Source organism: Centruroides sculpturatus, unplaced genomic scaffold (assembly GCF_000671375.1).
Source record: "Centruroides sculpturatus isolate CEXI.00-Female unplaced genomic scaffold, Cexi_2.0 scaffold355, whole genome shotgun sequence".
Taxonomy (NCBI): Eukaryota; Metazoa; Arthropoda; class Arachnida; order Scorpiones; family Buthidae; genus Centruroides; species Centruroides sculpturatus.
In genome coordinates this window covers 363,363-377,251 of record NW_019384632.1, presented here as the reverse complement: position 1 = coordinate 377,251, position 13,889 = coordinate 363,363, and the positions used below count along the sequence as shown (strand labels likewise).

Genomic DNA, 13,889 nt, shown 5'->3' with positions numbered 1-13,889 from the left:
TAGAAGTTTAATTAAATATTTGATTTTGTTATTGACAAACTTTGTCATTATTTAATTCGGTGCACGCTTAAAGTCCAGGCCTGGCACACTAACGCGAATCCGCGTAAAGTACCCGTTAGGGAACGGCTATTTCCGGCACACAGTAGTGTCGATAATCGTTGGAAAGTCGGAAAAATAATATAGTACTTTACAAATTTTATTACACCTTATCAAGTGAACTACATGAGAATAATACATGCAAACCAGGATATTCATCACAGTGAGTAGCATTCAAGAGTTTACCATGTTCAGAATATTAGCAGCTGGAGAAGCATGGTTTGCTATGCTTTTCCAGCTGCTAACATTCAGATTCTGTGGTACTAGGAGTGAGTTAAACTATTTTCTATTTGAAAAGACATGAATCCATATTTAATACTCCCATATAAAACAAAATTCTGCTGTGTATTTTTATATACATTAGAGTGTCGTTTTTTCAAATCAATTGGGGACTGGGGTTGTTCGGATAACTTATTTTTCGGATAATCGATTATGTATGAAAAAAACAACACACTAATATTGATNTTAATAATAGAATTTCTAAATGCATTACAAAATATTGTTCAAAATTTTAAATATTTTATAATATCTTTATTTTTTATTTAGAAAGAAACTGGTGATAACACTATATTAGTTCGAGCATTAGATCGCTTCCATCGTCGTCTTCAAGCAATGAATAGATTGCTTTTAGATATTGATTTTTCAAAGTATGTATATATATATTGCATTTATTTAAGTCAAATATTATCTGAATAACATATTACCATGTCTTCAAATCAAATTTTAAGATTCATGGAGGAAAAAATTTTAAAATACTTTTATTACATTCTTTTAAGTAACAGTGAAAAAAACGGCAGAAATGCTTTGAGGTAGTAATATTTGACAACTTCATTTCTATATTCTTCTGCATATACAATAACTTTCTTATAATACTTCATTAAAAATTTACCTTGAAAGCATTTTAAACATTAAAAAAAGAGTTTAAATCAAATGTTTGCTATCAGCAAAACTCAAATTGAATTGATGTAATCATAACAGGCATTTTTTTTTTCTGAAAATGCCTGTTATTCATACATAATGCATTACGTGGTCTATTCATGATGAGTTTTGATTAATGTTTTGTGCAATGAATGTAAGACACCATTCATTCTAAGTCAGATAAAACTGAGTAAAAATGTACATTTTAGAATCCAGGAAATATAGTACATATTTCAAAATAAAATTTAAAATATTTAATTTATGGTAACTTTTTATTATTATATTTATTTGAATTTTATAGAATGTCTGTATACATGAAGTTTTTAGTTTGGAACCTTATTGTAAGGATATCGTTATTAATAGAAATTGCTAAGTAAGGAAGAAAAATTACATATAACATAATTTTATATTAAGATATATGATAGTGTGTTTAATTTAAATGTGCATTTATATATAATAAATTTTAAATATTCTGTAGTAATAAAGTCTCATTCAAAGATGAACATTATAACAATCATTTGTCATAAAAAGAGATTTTTTCATCTTAAAAATTTTATTTATTTATTTATTTATTTTTACAAAAGACAGGTAAAGTCCTGAAAGACAAATAATAGGTCATAAAATCCATAAAAAGTTACTAGAGGATGAAATTAAAAAAAGTTATTAAGCTTAAATCTTTATTACTTTTTTCAATTAAACTTTTAAATTCTTTCATTAAAAGTGAAAAAAAATTATCCAATGTTATTTGGGTTATCTTCCCTTTTTTTCCATTTGAAGCTCTTTCTAGAACTGAATTATGTTTTCAAATGCTCTTTTGAATAAATGCATTAATCATTTGGTTTATTATTCAAAATTATTTTGGAAGTGACACTTTTAAAAGTATATATATATGAAGAAAGTCAAAATTGTGTGACATCAAGTGGTAATAAGTTGGATAATGAAGGGTAAGCAGGTGGACTGAGTGCTATTCATCATTTTTACCTATTCTTCTGCTATAGAGCTTTTTTTTAGAGTTTACTAAATATGAATAGGTACTTAGATGTAGGTCAGAATTTTTTTACACTTGTTTGAAAGGATATGCAACTTTGTATTAAAAATAAATTTATAATTTCAGTTAATAGCATATTTTAACTTATGTTGATACACTTTTTATCATTTGTTATTTTTTATTAAAATTTATTTTTAATTCTGAGTTATAGGTATGCATACTAAACAAACAAACATACAATAAAATATTATAATAGAACTTATAATAATAAATATGCCAGGTTTATAATGACAGCATGAAATAGCTGTCATTGTAAATCATTATGCGTTAATTGAAAACTTAATTAACTTAGAATTTTTTAAAAATTACCTGATATTTTCATTCTAATTACTATTTTAGTTCTTTATATTATTTTTTATTTTTATATATAATAACAATTTATATATTATCACATTATTACAGAAAAGGAACTGATATTGTTTCTAAAGCTGGAAAAGATCGTTGTGAACATTATTTACAAACTTTAAAACAGCATCTCACTGATTGTCTAACAGATATTCGCCATAATCTAGCAGCTCCACGTACTGTTGGTCAGGAAGGTAGTTTAAGTCTTTCTGATCTGTTAAACACAATGGAAACATCAGTAGCTGATCAAGTTAAAGCAGTTTTATCCAATTTGCAAGTGAGTTATGTTAAAAAGTTTAATAATAATAAATCAAGTTTAATCATATTATTTTAATAATATATTAATTTATATAGGCTTTTATTCAATCTGATATTACATTTGCAATGAAAATGCACTTTCGAGAACCATTTTGTCGAGAATATGTTCGAGAAGGAGTTGTTGTGGCTTTCTTACGTCATATAAATAATGTTGCTTTGGTAAGTCTAAGACATTATCTCCAGAATAATATATTTTTAACAAATTTTATAAAATAAAACATTTATAAGTTTTTTAATGTTGATTATATTTTTTAAGTATTATTCAACTTCAATTAATACAAGATTTTTAAAATATAATTAAAAGATTCTAAACTTTAGGATTCTAAATAGATTATAAACTTTTTAGGAATTCTGTTCATCTATTGGAGATAAAAATATGGTTCCTCCTCCTGCTTTGTTATTATTGTTATCACGTTTATGTCTGGATTTGAAAACTTCCTCTATTAGTTATTTAGTAAGTATAAAGTAATTAATCATAAAAACATACTGAACATGCTTTTCGGTAACAAATATAAATTTTAATCAAAATTAATAATATAAATTTTCAGATTATACAATGGAATATCTATGGAATTAATAATTTCATGTAATTAATTTAATTTTTTAATCATAGTAATTTTAATTTAAAAATAATTGAGAAGCATATAAGTATGTCTAATTTTTTTCTATTTTCTTGGATTTTTTTGTATCTTTAAAACTGATTTTTAAAAGTTTATTTTTATTAATGACAATCCATTTTTTAAAAGAATTAAAATTTGATAGCAGCTATTATAGTTTATATTCTATTCTAGCAATTATAGATGAAATATTAATAAAGAAATTATCATACAAGATAGAGAAAATGAATTTAAAAGTTTGTAGAATTGCTTCAGTTTTAAAATTTATGATCTTTAAAGAATTTCTCTGTATTTTTAAGATATTCATCAGTAGTTTAGTTGATTACAATTGCTATTCAAGAAATTAGTATTTATGTAAAAATAATTCCTTTCGCACTACCACAGAAGTTAAATTGATAGTATTATAACTATTGCAAAGACCATATGATATTTTTTTAACTATAAGTTTTCTATTTTTTACTAAAAAAAAAGAAGTTTTATCTTAGCATTATTTCTAGTTGGATTTTAACTTGCTAGTTTCCTTTATTATGATTTGAAATTTATAATTTTTTTTGCTGTATCTAAATAGTATAATATATCATAAGTCTTTTACAAGAAATATTTTTCTGAAATTTTCACAGAATTATATAGAGTTATTATTCTTCATTATTAGGACAAACTAATTGACAGTTAAATATGTTTTCAATACATTAAAGTTAATTATTAAATCCATATTTTTATGTTTTAATCTAGCAATATGAAAAAGAATATTAATGACTGAAACTGGCATTTTAACTATTATCAATTAAAATAAGTGTAAAGCTAAAATATTTTGAAAGAAAGAAATTCCTTCTAAAATAGGGTTAATTAATACCTGTAAATTGTGTGTAAGATCATATCAAAGTAATTGTTGGAGGAAATTGAGACAGAAAATACAAATTTGGCACTTAATAATTGAATTTGTATTTTTTTTGTTTGAAACCAAGATATAATCAATTAAATTATTTTTTAGTACATCTGAAGTAAATGTTTTCAGAACTTGTGTTAAGATGAAAAGAATGCTCTGTATTTCTGAGATCAGGAAATTAAAGAGGGAAAGAGCTGTCCAATCCTTATGTGCAAGATTAAGTTTAAAGTATTACTCTTTTTAAATTTTAAAATTACACAGATTATCCAAAACGAACTCAATATTGACTTAAGAATATCTAATTTCTAATAATGATGATTTTTTCCTAAGGCTAGTTAGGCAGATCTCATTTATATATTTTTTATTTACATATTGATGTTGCATATTTATAAAATCAGTTTTTTGTCTTTCAAAATTTTCTGTAATCAATTAATCATTTAAAGAGTGTGTGAGTAAATAACTTTATATAATATTTTTAAAGACTTGTTAACAGTATAGAGCTCTGAAATCAAAGTTTGTAAGAATAAATACATTAAGACAATGCTTTTTGTTTATTTTTATCTACATAAAACTATCTCTATAGCAAAATTTGACATGAATATTGTACTTACTATGCAATTAATGTATGAATAAATCCATGCATTATTCAAATATTAATAAAGTTTAAGAAGTTTTAATTTTGAGACATATAAGCCAGATAATTGCTGGATTAATCGGGCTACTTGACCACTGCTATTAATAATTAAATACCGAATAATTTGGCACTAGAAATAGATATTAGGTGCCATCTCTTATTAAATTTAATAATTATAATTAAATTAATATTTATTAAATAATTTAGAATATTCTGAAAGAAAAGAAATGGCCTGGAACAGGACTTGAAACCACAACTGCTGCTTACCATGCAGATACATTTCCAGTTACTACCCAGTCCTCCATCCGATTCCCCACTTCCAGATATATTTAATTTGGATATAACCATCCTCGGTTATTTACAATGTCAACCATAATATTTTAAATTATTTAATGAATATTAATTTATTTATATTTTTTAAATTTAATAAGATATGATGCCTAACACCTACCTCTAATATCAAATTACTAAGTATTTAATTATTAATAGTAGCGGTAAAGTAGCCTGATTAATTTTGGTTTATTATAAAATATCAGGCTTTGAGATGTTTATGTATATAGGAAGTATATTGTAAGCAGTATAAGATGTATTAAATATAAATTTATTTAGTATTTTGAAAGAATGGATAATAATGATAAAGTATTTTAACGTTAATTTTTTCTAGTTATCACTTACTGATGAACAGTTTACTGTAGAAGATCAAACTGGCTTAACATCAGTAACTACCCTATGTGAAGAAATAGCAGAAACTGCACAGGTATTTAGTTTTTTTTAATAAATATTATCTCTAAATTTTGATAATTTTTTAAACAAATGAAGATACACATTTATATTTTATGTTTTCTAGAAATTACTTGATCATTTTGTAAGAGTTCAAGGACTTAGTATATCTCAGGTTAGTAAAATTTGCTTTTTAATAATTTATTTATTTAAGATAAAAAATTTAAAATTATTTTTCTTAATAAATGCAATGAATCCTCTAGAACAGTTTATTATATTAAATTTAGAAAATCAACAAATGAACTATTGAAATTCTTTAATTTTAATACAAATCTGAAACATTGATATTTAAGTAACTTATGTATGAAAAAAACAACACACTAATATTGATCTTGAGCAGCAAAACATGAACATACTCCTATTTTCAAGAGAAATGTTATCTATATTAAATTCTTTCCTTTAAATATTTCTGAAATAAAGTCTGGTCACTTGAATTAGATAATCTTGCTGACAAATTATTGTTATTATAATGTGAGAAGTTTCATATTAGAAAAACTACATAATATGTTCATTGTTTTTCTCAATATGAATAATGGTATAGTCCTCTTGAAATCATAATTCATGGTAATCATTCAAAATATTAATTGATGTTCTAATAAACACACTGATTATAGAGAGGTTGAGGCAGACGTTTTAAACGTGTAAACGTGTAGGTCGGACGTTCAGTGCCGCTTTCCCGTAAGCCTAAAAGTTTGACAATGGTGTTTGGATAGTCGGTGGAATCACGCTCGACATTCCAAACACCATCGTCAAACTTCTAGGCTTACAGGAAAGCGGCACCGAACATCCGTCCTACACGTTTAAAACGTCTGCCTCAACCTCTCTTATATCAACTAAATAACCTTTTCTTTCTTCCAGTAACTAAATGACAAATTTGATAAATGTTTTTGAATAGCCTGCTTCAAGTCCATTACAAGTATGTTCTATTTGAAATATTTATTCTACACATTTGTAATGGACCTGAAGTAGGGTGGTCAAGCTGCTCAAAAACATTTGTCAAATTTGTTATTTAGTTATTGGAATAAAATAAAGGTTACCTAGTTGGCATAGTAAATATTTTCAGTTTATGTTCTTGATTTGTATTGATTATATAATTGTATCTTTTACCATTGTCAGTAACAGTTATCATTTTATCATTTTTAAAAAGTTAAGACCAGCCATTCTGTTATACATTGTGATATGTTATACCATACAATTACTTTTTATTATCTTCTTACTTCTTTTTCTTACTTCTTACTTCTTAATTACTTCTTCTTATTATTATGCATCTTATCAGTGCATTTTCTCTGCTTGCTTAACTTTTGAATTTTCTATAGCCCAAATTTAACAATTTTATTTATTAACAAAAACTTTCTAAATGAAAATGAACTTCATTTGACAACATTAATAACAAATTCATTCTCTTCTTAAAAATTTTTTGAATAAAAATGTATGCAAATTCTAGCTATTCTCCCAGAATTATGATTTAAGATGTTTCTCAAGATGCATCTTGCATGGATAAACTTTTTAAGTCATTTTTCATATTTTAATGTAAAAATATTATCCATTTTTGTACTAAACAAATTCTGCTCAGCATTAGGCTCAGAATAACTAAATATCAAACTCAGCATTTTTAAAACATTTAATAAAACATTAAACACCTTCCATCAATGAGAAATGTTTATTTAATAAAACACTAATGTTTTCAGCCTCTTGGAATAGGTCATCTTCAGGCTCAGATATATAATGTTCACTTGAAATATGATCAAATTCTCTGTTTTGGATTCATCATAATCCAGTGCAGATCCAGAAGAACACAAAGGGAGAGATAACTGAAAAATTTTTTAAATTTGAATAATCATAAGTACTTTTTATTAACATGCACAGGGTGATTGTATTGTGTATGGTCTGATAAACCATATTTGCCATCATAAATGTTTTTTAAAAATGTTTTGAAGTTTAAACAAATAAATTTTAATGTTTTGTGTCAATGGAGAAGGCTTAAGTCTTTGAAACTCCCTATGGATCTGCCATAATCATCATCTATATCAGTTTTTTCTAAAATTTCATCATGTATATGTTACAGTCAAAACCCGTTTTTAGTTAGAACGCGTTTTAACTAGTTGAAACTAGTTTATACTGAATGTCTTTGTTAAAACCTGTTTTGTCTAGTTAAAACTAGTTTTAACTCAAATTCATTTTTGACTAGCAGTAAATTCTAGTTTTAACTAGACAAAACGGGTTTTAACAAAGACATCCAGTATAAACTAGTTTTAACTAGTTAAAACGCATCCTAACTAAAAACTGGTTTGACTGCAACGCATAGAGTGATTCGGGGTAAGATGGTAAGCGGGGGAAGATGCCTAATTTTTGATATTTTCAAACGGTGACGTCACATATTGTCATGTATTTGTATGATGAATCGTTGGGCCAATATTGAGTGCGGAAAGCTGTAGTTGGCTACCGTTACTTCATTTTCTACATCCGAGAAGAATAAAAGCTAGATAAGAACGAAGTTTTTGTTGTGAAATGTTTCTAGAATAATTTTAAACTAAAAGTTAAAATGGAATTTATTAAAAATTGCTAAAAACAATTAATGTGTGATGTAGTTAAGGTTCTAAAGTTTCCATTGTCAGCTACCGCCGATCCCGATCGGACATGCTGGAGCACGTGACTCTACTAGGCATCTTACCCCAACAAATGGAAAATATGCCACATTTTTCTTGGGGTAACGTGCCTATTTTTTGTTAATTGATTTCCAATATGCCTATTTTTAATAAACTTTTGTTTTCTCGTTTTATTGCAGGATATGCATAGAAATTATATAAGGACTTCTCAAAAAAGTTTTTGGACTGAAAAAAGCTTTCAGCTAGCTATAGAACACGTTAGAACGGGCGGAAACTTAACAATACTTATACTGTGCTGTTATACTTACTATGAAGTACTTTGTACTACATATGCAATAAATTAAATTTGGTTAAGAAATTCAAAAATTAATTTTAAGCAATTATATTTGTTATCTTACCCTAATGGCATTTGGCATCTCACCCAGATACTTGGGGTGAGATGCTTAAAATGCCAGACAGTGAAAAAGTCGTCATTGCAAACACAGTATAGAATTTTTTAAAATAAACTCCAAACTTTTATTTGAAAGACATACTCCAGAATATGATATTTTCATTAGAGGGCTCCTAAACTCAAATTAGCGCTGTAATTTTCTTCATAAGCAAAATGTTAGGCATCTTCCGCCGAATCACTATACATAACTTTATTTCCCCCAAACATATTTATGTAGCTAAAATTAGTTTTAACTAATGTTAAAAGTTAAAACTAGTTTTATCTAAAGTCAAAACATGTACAGCAGTAAATTAACTAGACAAAACCGGTTTTGTCTAGTTAAAACTAGAATTTACTGCTAGTCAAAAATGAATTTGAGTTAAAACTAGTTTTAACTAGACAAAACGGGTTTTAACAAAGACATTCAGTATAAACTAGTTTCAACTAGACAAAACAGGTTTTAACAAAGACATTCAGTAAAAACTAGTTTCAACTAGTTAAAACGCGTTCTAACTAAAAACGGGTTTTGACTGTAACATATATAACATTACAGTACTTGCTAGAATTTGAATAGGTTTAAATGCCATAGTTTACTTTCAAAAATAAATAATTTATTATTTGTTTATTTCTAAAAGCATTTTTTATTAGGTTGTTTTTATTGATGTTTTACATGTTCAAATTGTAAAAAATACAATAAGAGTATATAAAATCATGAATATGTTGTGAACATGAAAATTATATGTTAGTAAAAATGTGCAATAATACTCACAGAAATGATTTATCAGATGGAAGAGTCCCAAAATTTGTAGGCATAAGTTTGATGCTTTGATATCATTTGGAATCTACTTAAAGAACATGAGAATATGTTTGTAGCATTAAAAACTCTTTGCTTGAAAACTCTGTGTATTATCTTTAAAAAATTAAAAATTTCAAACTGTATTTTATTTTTGAGATATATCTAATATTCAATTAAATTTAATCTTACAATTAAAACTTAAATTATGTGAAAAGTTAGTGCATAAGACTAGATGTCTAAAATATGTAATGAGATATTGACTTTTTCTGTTTGAAGGATTTTTAAAATGTTTAAATATATTTTCAATTATAATTATTTATTGTTTTATTATAAGCATTTTTAACCTATAGATGTTGAGAAAAAGTGTAGAGACTCGTGACTGGTTGAATACGATTGAGCCTCGGAATGTCAGAGCTGTCATGAAGAGAGTAGTAGAAGATGTCACTGCAATTGATGGTCAAGTTGGTCAATTGTATGAAGAAGGTATTCGTCATGAACGCAGTAGTGATTCCAGTCGTCGTACATATCCTTGTAGTGCTAGTAAACAGTTGAGATCAAATTGGAGTGCATATGCTCCAAGGTATATTATTTTAGAATAGATATATACTGTATTTTATTTTGTACTACGTGACGAAAGCAAAGTGCGATATTGTTGACATTGTCAGTTTAGTCAATGGCTTATTAGTTATTGAATTGTGTTTGCTTTTAAGTACGTAATGAAATCATATCAACGATGAACGTGATCCTTCAAGAAATCCTTAACGCCAAATGATTTATGACATTTTCACANCAATATACAGAAGCTGTTTTCAGAAAAGATTGAGATTTTCAGTACAGTAGAATTCTCTAAAGTTTCTGTTATGACTGGAATCATCAAAATAAGTCTGAAGGTATTGAATTAACATTTATATTAACATTTAAGAAAAAAAATTAATTTTGAAACTTTTCAAAAACTATAAACTTTTGTTTAAAAAATGATGAAAATATACAATTAAATTTATTTATCTACAAGAAAGTTTAAAATGATATTTACAGAAAAATATTATTAAATGTAAGAATAATTCAATTTAAAATAATAACAACAAAAATGAATTACTAATGAATATTTTTGTAGTTTAAATTTTTTATACTGACACACAGCAAAATATGTTTTGCCACATTGTTATATACTATTTGCAAAACTGTCTGGGTAGCTTTGTTCATGCTCCAAAGTATTTTAAATTCTATAGATTTTGATAAGGAAGTTGAAAGTAACTATTTATATCCATATAATATCTAAATCATATTTAACAGATTTGAAGTCTAAAGAATTATTGGCACTTCTATATAGTGATCAATCAATCTAGCTTAACAACAAGTAAAATGGCAAAACCATTTTTGGGACGAGACTATGTCTTGGAGAGTGTGAGCAATACTTGTGCAAATTTTGCACTCGTGCCTGATTGTAGAAACAGTCTCAGCATTTTGTATTTTATTTTAACCCAGTTCTCAGCCCTACAAGTCTGGTTTATTTTATGTGCACATGATTTGGACACCAAATACTCTGCCAAATTGCAACTCCTGACATATGAAGGAGTACTCCTTCATATCTCTAAGGTTGACATTGACATTGACAGCAGTGCAATTTTAGAGATGTGACATAGTCTTGTCAAAATCAAATATTATTGTCCTATAACATAAAATTCTCTCATTGCAGTTATCTATATTAGTATTAATGTGATCATTAAATGATAAAAATCTGTAAAGTATTGATTTAAAAGGATTTTTAAATTGTAAAAAAAAAAAAGAAAAGAAATAGCATATTTTAATAGTGGAGTTATATAAGAATTTTCAATATAAATCTTTAAATTCATATGTCAAATCTAAAATTAAATTTAAAACAAGTAAAACGGCAAAACCGTATTTGGGACAAGACTATGTCTCGGTCACAGAATCATTTTGATGCTCAAGGCAGGTCTCGTTCTCATTCTCCTATCTATCTTCTTTGATATCACTGCTTTTGGGTGTGATCGTTAAAACTTTGTCTGCCTCAACCACGAGGTTGACCACGAGCCATTTTCAGTGAATGTTCTGTTGGTAAAAATTTACTAAGAAACTGATAATTTATTTAATTTGTATCAGCAGAGTGATATTTACAACAGTGTTGATATATAATATAAATCCAAGATCAGTGCGGCTATCAAATCGAAAGGTAGTAAAAAGATGTCTCTCCTTGTTAGAGTTCAGGAGCAAAGTGAGGTCAAAGGGCAAAGGTCATGTGCAGGTGCCCTCAGTCCTAAGGTCAGAGTTTACTTATTAGAATGACTGCGGGTGGTACTCTACCCTACGTAACTTTGGTGGGGTGAGGTGGCTGTTTTGTCTGTTTGTAGAAGAGGGTCGCCATTTTGGATTTTATTTTGACTCTAATATTGGTACCCTGACTACCTACGAGTCTGGATTTTTTTATGCGCAAATGATTTGGGCACCTAATACTCTGTGCCAAATATCAACTCTCTACATGTACTCCTTCATACCTCTATGCTGATAAGAACATGACGCAGTACGATTTTATAAACAAGACATAGTCTTGTCAATAGTTTAAGTTATATAAAAGCTTGCATACAAGAAACAAATAAATTAACTATCATTAATATGTAAATTTTTCGACTATAAATTCGACTTTCATCTATTATCAGGACTTATTATACTGGTTTTACAGATAATATTACAAAGATTAACAGAAAACAATTTTTATTTTATTTCGTATACCTGTTAATTAATTAAATTAATTAAATTAACTATCAGGTCAGTCCATAAGTTCGTGCGCATTTTTATCTACAAAAAAAGCAACAAAAAATTTTAATTAAATCTTATTTCAATCTATAATGTATTCACCATTATTTTGTACAATTTCTTGCCATCTTGATGGTAGCTTTTTAATCCCGTCTTTGTAAAATGATTTCGGTTTTGAATCAAAATATTCAGAAATAGCCTTTTTTACATTGTTCTCATCCTCAAAAGTTTTTCCTTTTAAAAAATTCTGCAAACTCCGAAAAAGATGATAATCACTGGGAGCAATATCTGGCAAATATGGTGGATGAGGTAAAATTTCCCAGTTGAAGCTTTTGAGTTGAGCAGTTGACGTTGTTGTCAGTTAGCTATTGACAGTTCATGTGGTATCCATTTTCCTAGCTTTGAAACTTTTCCGATTTGTTGTAGATGTCTATGAACAGTTCCATGGGATGAATTTAAACGTTCCGCAATTTCATCAACTGTTAAAGATGGTTCTGCTTCAACTAGTGCAGAGAGAGCATCATCATCAAAGTCAACAGGTCTTCCAGTACGAGCCTTATCCTCCACACTAAAATCATTATTTCTAAATCTTTCAAACCACTTCTGCGCAGCCCTTACACTTGTTACAGTTTGATTATAAGCAGTATTTAATTTTTTAGCTGCATTTGTAGCATTCTCACCACTTAAAAATAAAAACTATAAAACATGTTTCTTATATTCATCTGTTACTTCCGTTTTAATGAAAATAAACAACTGAAATGTTCCCAATTCTAAACAGTATTATATGAATGAGATCCAATTTAACACTTTAGTGTAAAAAGTATCACATTAGACTGGCATTTTTAACAGCAAAACAAGATTTTTCTCAAGGTCAAAATACGCAGGAACTTATGGACTGACCTGATACAATGGCTAGTTAAAATTTACTGAAGTAAGTTATATACCTTTAACAGTATGTAAGGGTAGAGAAATAATAATGTTTTTGACTCAATAACAGACCATCTTCAAACATAAATGATTTTGCTTATATCTCACTCTATTCATATCTGAAGATGTCCCATTAACTTGGTCAAAAATGTTAGCATTTTGCTAATCTTACCTAATGTTGTAATGCTTGTTTCTTCTAGTAACCAATAAAGTTTTCATTTAAATTTAAAAAAAAAAAAAAACAAAATTAAATTTTCTAAGCAAGCAATTGATTTATGGAGATTTAGAAGTTTTCTTGTCAACATTTTGTTCAAAGTTAAGACTTTGAAAACAAAAACTATATATTTTTATTTCTGTTCATATTTCTGATAAAACTTTTAATATCATTTGATTGAAAAAAACCAGTAAAATATAAATCATATTTCTAATTTTATATTGCTTTTTTATTTGAAAGAGTCTATTGATTTAAAAATAATTTCTATTATTATATTTTTTCTAGACTTTTTTGGAATGTGTCCGATTACGTACTTTCAGTCGTTATGGACTGCAACAAATACAAGTGGATACCCATTACTTACAGTTATATTTATGGAGATTTGTTTCTGATGAGAAGTAAGTATTCATAAATTTTCTATCTTAATCTATAAAGATTTAATGGATAAGTATATATATATATATTTTTTTTGTCAGTTTAAACTAATGATAAATAAGCATTT

General features: G+C 27.0%; 1 protein-coding gene across 1 annotated transcript in view; it reads left to right on the top strand.

The window, feature by feature from the left end:
• LOC111625787 (vacuolar protein sorting-associated protein 51 homolog) overlaps window positions 1-13,889 on the top strand; it is a 47,789-nt gene that overhangs the window by 24,284 nt on the left and 9,616 nt on the right. The window contains exons 7-16 of the mRNA XM_023369005.1: window positions 643-743; window positions 2,465-2,684; window positions 2,762-2,884; window positions 3,072-3,179; window positions 5,527-5,619; window positions 5,710-5,757; window positions 9,825-10,054; window positions 10,140-10,161; window positions 10,263-10,364; window positions 13,673-13,785. Of these exons, the coding sequence (XP_023224773.1) occupies window positions 643-743; window positions 2,465-2,684; window positions 2,762-2,884; window positions 3,072-3,179; window positions 5,527-5,619; window positions 5,710-5,757; window positions 9,825-10,054; window positions 10,140-10,161; window positions 10,263-10,364; window positions 13,673-13,785 (1,160 nt within the window). The remainder of the gene's footprint in view (window positions 1-642; window positions 744-2,464; window positions 2,685-2,761; window positions 2,885-3,071; window positions 3,180-5,526; window positions 5,620-5,709; window positions 5,758-9,824; window positions 10,055-10,139; window positions 10,162-10,262; window positions 10,365-13,672; window positions 13,786-13,889) is intronic.